The sequence below is a fragment of the Dendrobates tinctorius genome, unplaced genomic scaffold, assembly GCF_039654945.1.
Source record: "Dendrobates tinctorius isolate UK_male_01 unplaced genomic scaffold, ASM3965494v1 ptg000213l, whole genome shotgun sequence".
NCBI classification, from domain to species: domain Eukaryota; kingdom Metazoa; phylum Chordata; class Amphibia; order Anura; family Dendrobatidae; genus Dendrobates; species Dendrobates tinctorius.
Genome location: NW_027361880.1, coordinates 6,514,959 through 6,530,521, shown reverse-complemented (window position 1 = coordinate 6,530,521; position 15,563 = coordinate 6,514,959). Strand labels below are relative to the sequence as shown.

At 42.9% G+C, this 15,563-nt stretch overlaps 1 protein-coding gene across 1 annotated transcript in view; it reads left to right on the top strand.

Moving 5' to 3' along the window:
* The window catches only part of POLE (DNA polymerase epsilon, catalytic subunit), a 195,266-nt gene that overhangs the window by 123,142 nt on the left and 56,561 nt on the right, over window positions 1-15,563 (top strand). Inside the window, exons 26-32 of the mRNA XM_073554802.1 lie at window positions 5,648-5,862; window positions 7,491-7,593; window positions 7,711-7,791; window positions 9,358-9,480; window positions 11,953-12,168; window positions 12,272-12,484; window positions 12,570-12,713. Of these exons, the coding sequence (XP_073410903.1) occupies window positions 5,648-5,862; window positions 7,491-7,593; window positions 7,711-7,791; window positions 9,358-9,480; window positions 11,953-12,168; window positions 12,272-12,484; window positions 12,570-12,713 (1,095 nt within the window). The remainder of the gene's footprint in view (window positions 1-5,647; window positions 5,863-7,490; window positions 7,594-7,710; window positions 7,792-9,357; window positions 9,481-11,952; window positions 12,169-12,271; window positions 12,485-12,569; window positions 12,714-15,563) is intronic.

Below are 15,563 nucleotides of genomic sequence, written 5' to 3'. Positions count from 1 at the left end.
CAGTCCTGGATCTCAAGGATGCTTACTATCATGTCACGATCCGGCAGCAAGACCGCAAATATCTCAGGGTGGCAGTCCAGATAAAATCTCAGTGGCATCACTTTCAATACAGGGCTCTGCCCTTTGGGGTAGCAATAGCCCCCCGGGTCTTCACGAAATTAATTGCGGAGGTCTCGGCACATCTCAGGGAAAAAGATGCTCTGGTAATACCATATCTGGACGACTTCCTGATAGTGGGGAGAGATTTCTCTCACTGTCAGGAACAAGTCAAGATAGTGATGGAGACACTTCAGACTTTGGGTTGGCAACTGAACCTCAAAAAATCCAAATTGGAACCAACAATGATCCAGAATTTTTTGGGCCTAACAATAGACTCGGTGGTGCAGGAATGTCGCCTCCCAGAGGAAAAAGAAGAAAAAAATCAAAAACCTAATCAGGACAACATTAAGAAAGCCAGTAATGACTCTGAGGAAAGCCATGTCAGTGTTGGGATCCCTAACTTCCTGCATACCAGCAATAAAATGGGCTCAGTTTCACACAAGGGAACTTCAGTGGTGTGTGTTACAAAACGATCTGAGGCTTCAGGGGCAGTTAGAGCAAAAGCTCACCATCCCGGACCCTGTACTCCAGTCACTCAGGTGGTGGTTACAGATAGAGTCCTCTCCAAGGGGAGTACCCTGGACATATACAGCCTCCAGAGTAGTCACGACAGATGCCAGCCCTTGGGGCTGGGGAGCCCATCTAGACACCCTATGGCTTCAAGATCCTTGGGCTCAGGACGAAAAAGATCTATCCTCAAACGAGTGGGAGCTGCTAGCCATCGAAAGGGCGCTGGAAGGTTTACTGACACACCTGACAGGACATCACGTGAAAGTCCTATCAGACAATCGTACAGCAGTAGCATATGTGAACCATCAGGGGGGCACCCGTTCTCGGTCATTAATGAAAATAGCGGGAAGAATCCTGACTCTAGCGGAACGTCAGTTTCTCTCATTATCGGCCCTGCATATCCGAGGTGTGGACAACCTGAAGGCAGACTTTCTGAGCAGGAACCGGTTGAAGCAAGGCGAATGGTGCCTAAAAGAGTCCATTTTTCAACGGATTATGCTTATGTGGTGGAAACCCATAATAGATCTCTTCGCCTCAAAAACCAACAGAAAGGTTCAAAAGTTCTGCTCTCTAAGTCCAGCAGACATGCCACTGGCAGTAGACGCCTTCAGGATAAAATGGACATCAGGTCTCCTGTACGCCTTCCCTCCGATATGCCTCATTCCATTAGTCCTGAAGAAGATCAGGGAGGACCGAGCCAGAGTAATTATGATGGCTCCCTTTTGGCCAAAAAGGCCGTGGTTCTACTGGCTAAGAGTGATGTCAGTGACGGACCCATGGGTACTCCCAGAGGACCACGACCTCCTAACACAGGGTCCCTTCAATCACCCTCCGAACTCCAGGTTGCATTTGACAGCCTGGAATTTGAAAGGTCACTGTTAGAGAAAAAAGGGTTTTCACAAAGGTTAATTTCCACCCTAATCAGTAGCAGAAAGCCAGTGACTACAAAAATATACGGGAGAATATGGAGAAAATTTTTGTCCACCTCAGGCCCAATACGGGAGGGAGAAGTACCGGTGAGGGCGGTGCTAGAGTTTCTGCAAAGGGGTTTAGACTTGGGTTAGCTGTCAGCACCCTCAAAGTACACGTTTCAGCCCTGGCAGCATTATTCAACTATGACCTAGCAAATGATAGATGGTTGGCCAGGTTTATCCGGGCCTGTACTAGAGCTAACTCTGTCCCATCTCCTAAACCTCCTCCCTGGGATCTAAACTTAGTCCTATCATCTCTAACAGAAAGTCCATTTGAACCACTAGACGTGACATCAGATAAAGTGTTAACTTTAAAAACAGCCTTATTAGTGGCACTTACATCGGCACGTAGGGTGGGGGACTTACACGCACTGTCAGCAGACCCGCCATCCACTCAGGTTATGGACGATAGGGTTGTCTTAAGATTAGACCCAGCATACCTCCCTAAGGTAGTGTCGAAATTCCACAGAGCTCAGGAAATAGTCTTGCCATCCTTTTGTCCTAACCCCGGTAACAAGAAGGAGGAGAGGCTACATTGCTTAGATGTTAGGAGATGTATCCTACAATATTTAGAGATGACAAAACCCTGGAGGAAACAGAGGGCCCTGTTTGTTTCATATCAGGGGGCAAGGAAGGGCCTTAAAGCCTCTAAGCAAACTATAGCTAGATGGGTGAGAGAGGCCATCATACTAGCATATAGTAGTGCAGGCAGGGCTGTTCCAGAGGGCCTAAAAGCCCATTCCACGAGGGCCATGGCAACGTCCTGGGCGGAGAGAGCGGATGCCTCCATCGACCAAATCTGTAAGGCGGCCACTTGGTCCTCTCCATCTACCTTTTTCAGACATTACAGATTAGACCTATCTGCTACCTCTGATCTCACATTCGGGAGAAGAGTGTTACAAGCAGTGATTCCCCCCCCCTAAAGAGAATACAAATCTCTGTAACTCTCTCGTGGTGCCGTCATGTAGAATGGAAAAACACGGGTATTACATACCTGGTAATGTGTTTTTTCATGAGACATGACGGCACCCTTATATTCCCGCCCTATTGATCACGTCATTAGTTGGGTGCATTATTAGTATTATACACTCCCTTGGTGTCGGAAATTTAGCAGTATTAAAGTTGTATTATTTATGTGTACACTAACCTGCGGAGTTCCTCTCGTGCTCTGTAAAACAACTGATGCGGAGAGAGGAGCCGCCCCTTTTATCTTGAAGGTTTCCTGTCCTCGCTGGGCGGATCCCCTCTCTCGTGGTGCCGTCATGTCTCATGAAAAAACACATTACCAGGTATGTAATACCCGTGTTTCCCATGTAGAAAATGTGGTCCCTGTAGGAAACTAGGGCTTAGAAAGCAATTGTCCATTACAAATAAATCTCTGGAGGTTAAAATTAAGGATTTTATTACTTGTGAAACTAAGGGAGTCATTTATGGGATCACTTGTCCCTGTGGAAAATTATATATTGGCCGTACTATACGTCCACTATATATAAGAATAGCGGAACACTTGCGTAATATTAAGAATAAATTTAGTGGCCACCCCCTTTCAAACCATTTTTTAATTCACCATGGGGGCTCAATGAAAGATATAATAGTAACAGGTATCAAAGTGGTTAATAAAGACTGGAGGAGAGGTAACTTCATCCATCAGATGTCTAAAGAGGAGAGCAAATGGATCTTCACGATGGACACACTGATGCCCAATGGGTTAAACAGCGAAATCGAGCTTTTTGCTTTAAATGTTTGAATTGGAATTTGAGATGCTGGAGGGTATAAAAATGCTGTCTATCCGCTATGGAGTATCCCTGAAGAAGGAATCCGTTGATTCAGAAACGCGTTGGATGTTTTTTGAGCCTCCCCGCTCTCCATAGCTAGTCACGTGAGTCATCACGTGACTGTGACGTCACGCAAGGTCCTGTGTACCTTGTCAGCTATACACTGCGTGCGACGCTACCGCTCCTAATTGTAGCGGCCGCACTGCAGACAGGACGCTTGTCTCCGGCCGGGACAGCGTCCACTACCCTAAGCATCAGCTCCCTGCTCGTAATTCGGTTACTACATCCGTGGACGCTACACCGGACACCGATATTCTACACTAGTATCCCTCCTTATTAGGACCTGTGTTGGGAATCACTTTATCCTAAAGCTGCTGACCTCCAGGTAATTTCCTTACCTTCCTGTGGACAGTTTCTTCTATTTATTCCAAACAGTGATTTTTTTTATATGCCGCCTATGTATGTGGGTTTGAGTACACCTCGCTATTTTTGATTTTTATGTTCATGTGAAAGTGTCAAGAGGGCGGTACCTTACTCTGAATGTTTCTCTATTTTGTCCTGAACTCAGTTTTCCATCCTTATACTAATGGCGAGTTCATCCTCTATACAGATCTACTTATGAGCGCAGATATTTAAGTCTTTATATATTATCATTTATTGGACTAATTTTGTGGTATTGTCCTAATATCATGCTGCTGAGTAGCCTGTAGCGCTAGTGCTGTCGGCTGAGTTATTTATAATTATAAATACATCTGTAGGTACCTATGTTCAAAGATGTTATGTATCTTAGTCTCCCATCATACAACCAGTTGATTCCAATGAGCAGATACTATTGATAATCAACCAACAGATTTTTAGTCTGGAAAGTTTTGGGGACTGTTTAAAGGGAGGGAATCGACAGTGGAACTTATCACTGTTGGCACAAATTTATTATCTTTTGGGTATACACCTGCCTAACAGTTGAGGTTGGCACCCTAGGGGGAAACGAGAATGGTGCCCCCACTCAGTGACGGCTCTCCCTAAATACACGCTAGAAGTCCAGAGAAAACAATTGTAATTGCCTAGAGAAAACAATTGTAAGTAAGGGTCACATTGAGACCTATAGGTACCTGTGTTCTGAGATGGTACATCTACCAACTCTCACATTGTAGAACCAGTTGATTCCAAATGCTTCCCCTTTTATAACATTGGTTTTATTAATTTCCATAAATTTCAAGAGGGAAGTATCGCTGTTGTGGGTGATGTTCATATGTCTGGCCAAGGGGATGCCTCTTTTCAGGTCAAAGTCTCTCAGATGTTTTCCATTTCTCCTACTGAGCTCTGATGGTCTTCCCTATATATTCCAGGCCACACTGACAAACTGTCTCACAAAGGGGGTTATATACCGAGCAGTTTATGAAGGAGCGAATCTGATATTTTTTGCCTGTGACGTTACTTGTGAAGCAATTCCCTGCTGTCATAACTGGGCAAGCTACACTACTGCTGTATTTGAAACAACACTTGGTGTTAGAAGAAAGCCACATTTTTTTTAAGGCTGGTTCACAGCAATTTAGTTTCTGCTATCACCTATAGACTTTTTTTAAATGTGATCTTGGGGTTCGGTCCAACCAGATTCCCGATATCCCCATCCATCCGTAAAATCGTCCAATGTTTTTGTAAGATCTAGCAGACTTGAGTCTTTGTCAAAAGTGGTGATATAGCGACGAGGGTTTCTCTTCCTTGAGGGGGGACGAGTACAAGCTTAGCTCTGTTTGTCTTTAGTCTCATTATATGCCCTCCTCAAAACTCTATCTGGGTACACCCTGTCCAGGAAGTGCCTACATAAATCAGCAGCCTGATTCTCGTTATCCACGTCAGAGGAACAATTTTGTTGTACTCTCAGGTACTGGCCCTTAGGAATACCCTTCTTCAGTGTGCAAAACTGTAAAGCGCTGCGGAATATGTTAGTGCTATATATAAAAATAAAGATTATTATTCAGTGGGATATTCCTTAATCTTATTAAAGGTTATATTTTCGTACGCTTTCTACCTTGCTGAATTTATAGACAGCCGTTCTAGGGACACCAGAGATTCACTTTTACCTGTTGGCCCCATATTAATTTCTCAGTTCCAATATCAGATAGTAAATGTGCTGCTGAGTTAATGCATGCATGTATATTATTTATCTGATAAAACCAACTGCTAGAGTAGGAAGCATATCATGTGCAATATTTTTTCATACATCTCCCTTTTTTCTGTACGTTTCAAACTTTTTTTCTTTTTCCTTTTTGTTTTTTTTTTCTTTGTGTTCAGGCTGCCAATATGCCAGATTCTGAGCTGTTTGAATTGATCTCTGAAAATCGTTCCATGTCTCGGCGACTTGAAGATTATGGGGAGCAAAAATCTACATCTATTAGTACTGCCAAACGCCTTGCTGAATTTCTTGGTGATCAGATGGTTAAGGATGCTGGACTTAGTTGCCGATACGTAATTTCTCGCAAGCCTGAGGGATCTCCTGTTACTGAAAGGTGCAAGCAAAAGACAGAAAAGAACTAAAAATAAACATTGGGATCAATCCCATCAATATAATCGTAGCTGATAGATGTTTCTAATCTTTGCATGTGCGCTATTCTATATTACACTTTTAACTTGGCTATTTTGCTGTATGTGTGTGTATGTATATATATATATATATATATATATATATATATATATATATATATATATATATATATATATATATATATATATATATATATATATTTTTTTTTTTTTTTTTTTTTTCTTAACTATATGATGCGCCTTACGAGAAGACACACCCCGATTAAACAACAAAAAGTGGGATAAAACTTCCCTCGTGTTGTAAAGAAGTGGAGGGTACAATACCATTAATTTTAATGTAATAGGTTAGATTATGTATTGTGTATTAGTGTTTCTCTGAAACGTGTGTTACACCTATATAGCTGTACATTATGTACACCTGTCTCTGCAGCGCACACATATACAGTACACTGCTAGTTGCACAGTACATGCACACTCGGTTCTACTGTATGCACACACACAAAGCTCTGCTACATATAGACACCTGCACACTGTGCACATTACCACATTTTGCAGTTCCTTCCAGGCATAACGTGACCTAAAAGATCCTTCAGGTATGCAGATCCTTTCAGCTTTCTTAAGCTGGAGTCACACATAGCAACTTATCAGCGATCCCGACAACGATATCAAAGTGTCAGGATCGCTGGTAAGTCGCTATGTGATCGCTGGTGAGCTGTCAAACAGACAGCTTCACCAGCGATCAGCACAGTGATGCCGAGCGCCCGGCATCGCTGTGTTCGTTAGCGCTGATGCCATATTCATGTCAAAAATAGAATTAAAATAAAAAATATTGTTATTCTCACCTTCCGACATCCCGCGCTGCCTTCCCGCCTCTCTCCACGCTCCGGTCCCAGTAATCCTTCGCGAGAATTACCTCAATGACATCCGTTCTCGCGGGATCGCGAAGTCTCGCGGTCATTGTTGCAAAGGATTACTGGGACCGGGAGCGTGGAGAGAGGAGGGAAGACTGCGCGGGACGCCGGAAGGTGAGAATAGCAATATTTTTTATTTTTTTTATTATTTTACAGCTGATCGCTGGTCTCCCGCCTGTCACACGCAGCGATGCGTGCTGGCCAGCGGGACATCAGCGACAATAAAAATGTCCAGAGGTTTCTTGCAGTGATCAGCGATACCGGCAGGGGGGCCGGTCGCTGATCGCTGTCACACACAGCGATCTCGCTGGTGAGATCGCTGTTGTGTCACAAAAGTTATGACTCGGCAGCGATCTCGCTAGCGAGATTGCTGTGTGTGACGGGGCCTTTACCTGTCCTGCACTTGTCAGACAGATCAGTGTCGGGCAGGAAGACAGAGAGCGGTTCTTGAAGTGATTGGGTAGAAAGTTGTCTGTATTATTCTAGATCAAAGAAAGCTGCCTCCAGATTACAAGATGCACACACTCTTTAGCAAATTTTTCTTCCTAAAAAGTGCGTGTTATAAACCAAAAATACAGTACGTTACTTCCGATCTTTAGTAGAAATGTTTCTAATGGCAGGCTGTGACCCTCTAGAATCTGAGTTTGTGTTAGTCCTGATACCATGTTTTTATTTCATTGTAGAGCTATTCCTCTGGCAATATTTCAGGCAGAGTTAGGAGTGAAGCGACATTATCTACGCAAATGGCTGAAAAACCCATCTCTACAGGATTTAGATATACGCTTGGTTAGTTAAATGTCTGTTTCTTTTTTTTTTGTAAATGTATCACTGCTGCTACTTTTAAATATTTTTGTGTTTTGTTTAGACCTAGTGAGTTACTGATGGTTTTTTTCCTTCTTTCAGATTCTAGATTGGGATTACTACATAGAGCGTCTGGGTAGTGCTATTCAAAAAATCATTACAATTCCAGCAGCATTGCAACAGGTATGAAAATGGCCCGTGGCGTCACTGGGGCCCATCAGACCCTAATGTAAAATTTTCGACCTGCCACACCCCTCTCCCCTGCATGTTGGTCAGATGTTTGGGTGCTTGTAGAATTCTATAAGCATATGTGTTTATCCCCCTCCTGATTGTAATAATGCCCCTGGGCCCTTTCCTGGTATGTACCATATTTTTCGGACTATGAGACGCACTTTTTTCCCAAAAAAACTTGAGGGGAAAACAGGGGTGCGTCTTATAGTTTGAATGTACTGTACTTACACTTAGCGTGGTGGCAGCAGGAGTCGGGCGTTCTTCCGGTGGTCCTGGTCCGATGCTGCAGGGCGATAATGGTGCGGTGGTCCTGGGGGCTCCGGCAACATTTTCTGAAAGCCCAAAGTCCCGCACTTCTATTGCCTTGATGCTGTGGCCTCCAGGAAAATGGCCGCCGGAGGCGGCGCATGCACAGATTGAGATCTCTGCTCCGAGATCTTGTCTCCCGAGATCTTGGGACGAGGACGAGATCTCAGTCTGTGCCTGGGGAATCAATGTAGCCTCTGGGAAAATGGACGCTGGAGGTGACGCATGCGCAGATTGAGATCTTGGCTCCGAGAGCTTGTTGCCAAGAGTTCAATCTGCGCATGTGCCGCCTCTGGCAGCCATTTTCCTGGAGGCCACAGCTTCGAGGCAGTAGAAGTATGGGGGCTCCGTGCTTTCAGAAAATGTCGCCGGAGCCCCCGGCACCACTGAGCACCGCTGCACCATCATCGCCCTCCAGCGTCGGACATCAGAAAATGTCGCCGGAGCCCCCCACACCACCAAACACTGCCAAACCTGCCGCACCAGGCTGGGATGGGAGCGAGATCATCGCCCTGCAGCGTCGGACCACCGGAAGAATCGCCCGACTCCTGCTGCTGCCGATTCATCCCCGGTAAGCTGAATTTAGGACTGTAAGACATCCCCTTTTTGACTCATTGATTTTTTTTTTTTCCCCCCCAATTTTCTTTCTGAAATTTTGGGGTACGTCTTGTGGTCCGGTACGTCTTATAGTCTGAAAAATGCGGTATGTCCCCCATCCTGGTATATGTATGTATGCATATGCTATCTCACTTCAAGTGGTGGGCCGTACATGACATCACTGTGATGCACAACTAGTGACTTGCACGCCAGCATCAGCTGCTGGCCTCTGACCCAGCGAGTGTCTGCGCCTCAATGCGTTTCAGCTGAAATATAGGCTGGTGTCGGCGGGATTTTAACCATGCATAAAAAGCAAAGTGCGATTTGTCCTGAGCAATATTGTTCTCTCTAAAGCTCAAGTGACGCTAACCAGTCTCCTGATATTTGTCAGGCTTATATTATGGCTTAGGTTATGTAGCTCGAGGGATTATCTACACTGGGCACATTTGTATTTACTGTACCTTACAAAAATTGGTCTTTCTGGATTTTCCCCATTGGACGTAAACAAGAATTTAATATCAAGTTGAATAACTTTTCAATCTAATTTATTTTGGCTTTTAAAAAAAATGTATGTTTAGGTATTAGAAAAGTTATCAATATCCCGTTTGTGTTTAGGTGAAGAATCCAGTACCCCGGGTAAGACACCCAGATTGGCTCCATAAGAAGTTGCTCGAGAAGAATGACGTCTACAAGCAAAAAAGAATTAATGAGCTCTTCACTAGTGCAGGGAAAAAACAAGTGAGTATTTGGGCTAAAATCAGGGCTGAACATATTAGGAAGTTCTAGAACTGCTGTTCTTATATATTTTTTGTTCATACTTTTCTTCTCGCCATTGGATCAATTCTCTTATGTCCAGGCGATGGCGCTGTTTGATTTGCTTATACGGCAGAATCAACGTTGTGGTTACAGCTCACAATATTAAAAATAAAATTATAAGAAGGAAACGATCTTCTGTTCAGAAAGAAGCCTATGTTTTACTGGAAAGTGTAACGAATCCATACTTCTAAGTGGTAAAAGCTTGGCTAACAGTCAGCACTGTGGCCGGATATAGTTCATTAATAATTAGTTATTTACTAGCTGCGCTGTTGCTTTTCTTCCTATTTTGGTGTTCTGCTAATTGATGAAAATTGCATTTTGTTGTGGTATGTAAGCCTAATTTTCTAGAATTCTCTACGATTTTATCAGGCTTTATTTGATGAATTTCTGCGTGGAGGAAACAAGTTGGTTGTAAATTTGCTTTGCATTAACCTTTTATGTCCCTTACAAAAACTAGTGTGAATCAGAGATTTCCTGCAGAACCAAGATGTAAGTGCTCATATCCTGGAGAACAAAAAATACATATTAACGAGATTTAAATTAGATTACAAAGGTTTTGTGAATATGAATCCTCTGAACATTAATAGTTATCAGGTTTCCAGAGAAGACAGTCTTTCTAATATGCGGCAGATTTGCGATACATTGTTAGAGTTCCTCGTTCAGCTGCTTTAATATGAATATCTATGTTGTGCTGTATAGTAATACCTTTTAAGCTCCTATTCAGATATGCTGTGTCTGAATGTTCGCTATTCTAAAATTATGATGCTTTTGTCATACTATGTGACTAAAACTCCTTAGTGACCTGTATACTTGGTGCAGGAAAATCTGATTGTAATTGGAGAGCCAAGCTATTAATTTTTGTGGGTACAGCACTTAGAAGAACGATGAGACGCCTTTGTTTCAACCAATTGGGTATTCCCAGACATCACTAACTCGTGACATGTCTGTCTACATACCGATCATAAAAAGGTTGCACTCTATCGTGCTAAAGCATGTCAATGTGAATTATATGAATAGCAATACGGCTTTTGAATATTAGGAAAAACATTTTTGAGATGCTTAGCATAAAGTTTGGCCTTATTATATCTGCCCATCAACCATCGTCAAAGGTGGTCTCAAAAAACACGAAAGGACCCATCAGTTTTTTGAGACCACATTGACGATGGTTGAAGTGCAGATATAATTTGGCCAAATTTTATGCTAAGCATCTCAAAATTTGTTTTCCTAATATTCAAAAGCCGTATTGCTATTCATATTTCATATATTTCATATTGACATGCTTTAGCATGATAGAGTGCAACCTTTTCTTGTATATTGTATATGGAGGTAGCTCCTCCTGGTATGCACCTATTCACATACTGATCAAGCCTGTTTTACAATCTATGTAGGAGCCAAATTGACTGTGATTTGCAGCTGGCATCTTGGACCCTTTCTTTAGATTTCTATGAAAGTTATTACTATATATCACAAATATAAAATGGCTCACTGATTTTTGGTAGTGGACTGACATCTTTAATTTTTCGGACCTTTATATAGTCCTGTTTGAAATGCGGCTATCTTGAGGTGCTATTGAAGAATAATGTAAAACTTTCATCAATGAACCATTTAAATAGATAACAGCTTTACTGTATGTGTGTTACAATAGTCTAATGTAGTCCCCGGGAGTAGGCCACACCGCCGACATGCCCCCTGATATCGGACTGAATAAAAGCAGATGGTATCAGGGGGCAGGCTGCTGCTAGCAGTCAGGAGAAGGCCGCCTTCCCTGATGTGTGCCGTAATGTCCTATAAGGGAGGGGGAGCAGCTCCAGCGTCACAATTTGAGGTATGGAGCCACGTAAAAAAACTCCTGTTGGCATGCAAGCAACTTTGTTACATTTAGGCTGCCGGGGCTACATGGCCACTGTGGCCACAACAAAGACAAAGTTCCCCACACTGCATCCATGAATAGATATAGGCACCACACCATTAATATATCAATAACCACTGTACATCCCACCATCCAAAATATAAATTGCTAAGCCAGCACTGTGCCTCCCATCAACTATAATTAGCCACTTTTTCCTGGCCTACAAAATATAAATTAATTAACCCCTGTGCCTATATCCTATTCCCTCTATTTATTACAATTACGTGTCCTTTCTCCCACACCTTACCAAATTCATGTCAATTAAATGCCCTCTCCCTCCCCTCCCAATTCATTCTAATTACACGTTCTCTCTACCCGACAATGCTTGCAGCCAATGCTGGTGCAAAAAGACTATAGTGATGATAGTGTCAGGCCCTGCTGTGGGGCATAAGAAATTACTTCCTGGGCCCTGTGTTATACCCTCTGGGTAGACCCCAAGAATGTACATTTTTGCAATCGTTTAATATGTTTGATATATTTTCTAGGTCACTGCTCAACTGCAGCAGTCAGATCCGTCACAAACTGCAGATATTGAGGACTTTGGAGTAAAAAAACATCTGCAGCCCGCTATTCCCATAAGCACAAAGAGAAAACGAGTTGTACTGACCGCAGAGGAGAGCCAAGGTGACTCCCAAGATGTAGCACTTACACAGTCTTGGAGAGAGGTCTTGGGTCCGCCACCTCCTCTTGGCACCACACGGGTGAGTTTGGCTTTTTGATACGCTGGTTATGATCTGTGGCTGCAGTTAGGTTCCAGTCTTGTTGCTTTTATATCTTCATTGTTTTGGCATTTATCCTTTCTAGGAAGAGAGACTTCTGTGGTTGCGTTATCACAAGAAAAAGTGGGAGATACAGGCGCGTCAGCGGAAAGAGCGACAGAAGAAACGGAGATTAGATGATGGAGATGCAGCCCCTGGAGCAGGAGGTGTAGTCCGTGAAACCCAAGCAGCTGGGTTAGGCAGTTTCCTGCGTCGAACGGCTCGCAGCATCCTTGACATGCCCTGGCAGATTGTGCAGGTTTGACTTTATCTTACAAGAAAAAAAAAAAAAAAAAGTCTAAAAGACCTATAAGTGGTTAATTAAGTGCTTTTAATGTTTACAGATTGGGGAAAGCAGTCAGCCTGGCATCTTCCGCCTGTGGGCAGTAATTGGCAGTGACTTGCATTGCATTAAGCTCAACATTCCTCGTGTTTTCTATGTCAACCAGAGAGTGCCCAAAACCGAGGAATCAGTGGTGTACAAAAAGGTGAGGGCTATCCTGCCGTCATAAATATATGGTCTAATGTGTTCCGTCTTCCTTAATTTTCAGTAGATAGGCTGCCTGGTAATATGCATGTAGCACGGAATGTCTCATCAGAATATACATTGCTATTCAAAGTGGATGTCCAGGACCATTTTATCTTATTTTTTTGCTGTGGAACTAAAAGCTAACAGGCAAGTAGATGCTAACAGAGGCAACTACCTGGCTGTACTACCTGGCATCGACTCAGAGCAGAAGAGAAGCCGCTGATCTGTCAACGGAAACGTGGGAATTGCCAGCAGGAGCGGTCTGTGATTACTCTGTGCCGGCAGAGATGGGCATCAGGCACAACAACCAGGTAGTTAGGGAGTGATACAAGTTTTTATATTCATTTTATTTACATAATTCTCTAGGTCAGGATGATTGCGGCGGCACCAAACATGCATAGTTGTGTTTTGGTTTTTTTTGGGGGGGGGGGAGGGGGGTTTAAAGTGGTGAAATTTTGGGTAATGGAGCTGCGTGAGAGCTTGTTTTTTGGCACTGACTTTTTTTTTTTTTTTTTTCATTCATACAGTGGGTATGGAAAGTATTCAGACCCCTTTTAATTTTTTCACTTTGTTTCATTGTAGCCATTTGGTAAATTAAAAAAGTTCATTTTTTTCTCATTACTGTACACTCTGCATCCCATCTTGACTGAAAAAAAATGTCTTAAAGAAAAACTGAAATATCACATGGTCATACGTATTCTGACCCTTTGCTCAGTATTGAGTAGAAGCACCCCTTTTGAGCTAGTACAGTCCTGAGTCGTCTTGGGAATGATGCAACAAGTTTTTCACACCTGGATTTGGGGATCCTCTGCTATTCTTCCTTGAAGATCCTCTCCAGTTTCATAAGATTGGATGGTGAACGTTGGTAGACAGCCATTTTCAGGTCTCTCCAGAGATGCTCAGTTGGGTTTCGGTCAGGGCTCTGGCTGGGCCAGTTAGAAATGGTCACAGAGTTGTTCTGAAGCCACTCCTTTGTTATTTTAGTCGTGTGCTTAGGGTCATTGTCTTGTTGGAAGGTGAACCTTCAGCCAAGTCTGAGGTCCAGAGCACTCTGGAAGAGGTTTTCATCCAGAATATCTCTGTACTTGGCCGCATTCATGTTTCCTTCAATTGCAACCAGTCGTTCTGTCCCTGCAGCTGAAAAACACCCCCATTGCATGATCCTGCCACCACCGTGTTTCACTGTTGGGATTGTATTGGGCAGGTGATGAGCAGTGCCTGGTTTTTCCACACATACCGCTTAGAATTATCACCAAAAAGTTCTACCTTCGTCTCATCAGACCAAAGAATCTTATTTCTCATAGTCTGGGAGGCCTTCATGTGTTTTTTTTTTTTTTTAGCAAACTCTTTGCGAGATTTCATATGTCTGGCACTGAGGAGAGGCTTCCGTTGGGCCATAATGGTCTGACTGGTGGAGGGCTGCAGTGATAGTTGACTTTGTGGAACTTTCTCCCATCTCCCTACTGCATCTGTGGAGCTCAGCCACAGTGATCGTGGGGTTCTTCTTTACCTCTCTCACCAAGGCTCTTCTCTCACGATTGCTCAGTTTGGCTGGACGGCCAGGTCTTGGAAGACTTCTTGTGGTCCCAAACTTTAAGGATTATGGAGGCCACTGTGCTGTTAAGAAGCTTGAGTGCTGCAGAAATTCTTTTGTAACCTTGGCTAGATCTGTGCCTTGCCACGATTCTGTCTCTGAGCTCCTTGGCCAGTTCCTTTTGACCTCATGATTCTCATTTGGTCTGACATGCACTGTCAGCTGTGAGGTCTTATATAGATAGATGTGTGCCTCTACAAATCAAGTCCCATCAGTTTAATAAAACATAGCTGGACTCCAATGAAGGAGTAGAACCATCTCAAGGAGGATCAAAAGGAAATGGACAGCATGTGACTTAAATATGAGCGTCTGAGCAAAGGGTCTGAATACTTTTGACCATGTGATATTTCAGTTTTTTCTTTGTATCAGACATTTGCAAAAATTTCTACATTTGTTTATTTCATAAACCACCAAAGAACAAAAAAAAACAGTATACCATGCCAATAAAATTGATTAACTTTATTCAAATAAATCAAAGTAACAGAAATAATGATACAAAAAAACAATATAAAGGCTACTACCAAAAGTTACATAGGAGAATCTAACGCCAGAAGCCTGACCTACTAAATATGCTAAGAAGTGCACCTACAATTCACAGACATTGCCACCATCTATGTCCCTGACGAAGGGACGAAACGTGCGTTGGTGTGCTTATAGAGGACCGCATTAGCAGACCACACTTATATGTAAGTTTTTTGAATGACCTCTTTGTGCTCACAGCAACCAGCATCATTCTATTTATATAGCAGTTTTTACAGTGCTAATCATTATGTGGCTGACATAGATGGTGGCAATGTCTGTGAATTGTAGGTGCACTTCTTAGCATATTTAGTAGGCATGGTATACTGTTTTTTTTGTTCTTTGGTGGTTTATTGTTTAAACAGTTGTGCCACTGTACTTTATGGGTTTGTGTACTATTAATTTATTTCAGTCAAGATGGGGTGCAGAGTGTACATTAATGAGAAAAAAATGAACTTTTTTGAATCTACCAAATGGTTGCAATGAAACAAAGAGTGACAAATTTAAAGGGGTCTGAATACTTTCCATACCCACTGTACCATTTTGGGTTAGATGGAATCATAGAATGTTTTGATGGCTAGTATTCTGCCACTTTCTGATGGCTGCAAATCCCAAGCGTTCTAATTATCAGCTTCTTAGGTAATTGTATAACTCGTACTCACACCACCAGGCATCCGCAGATAGTTTTAACTCGAC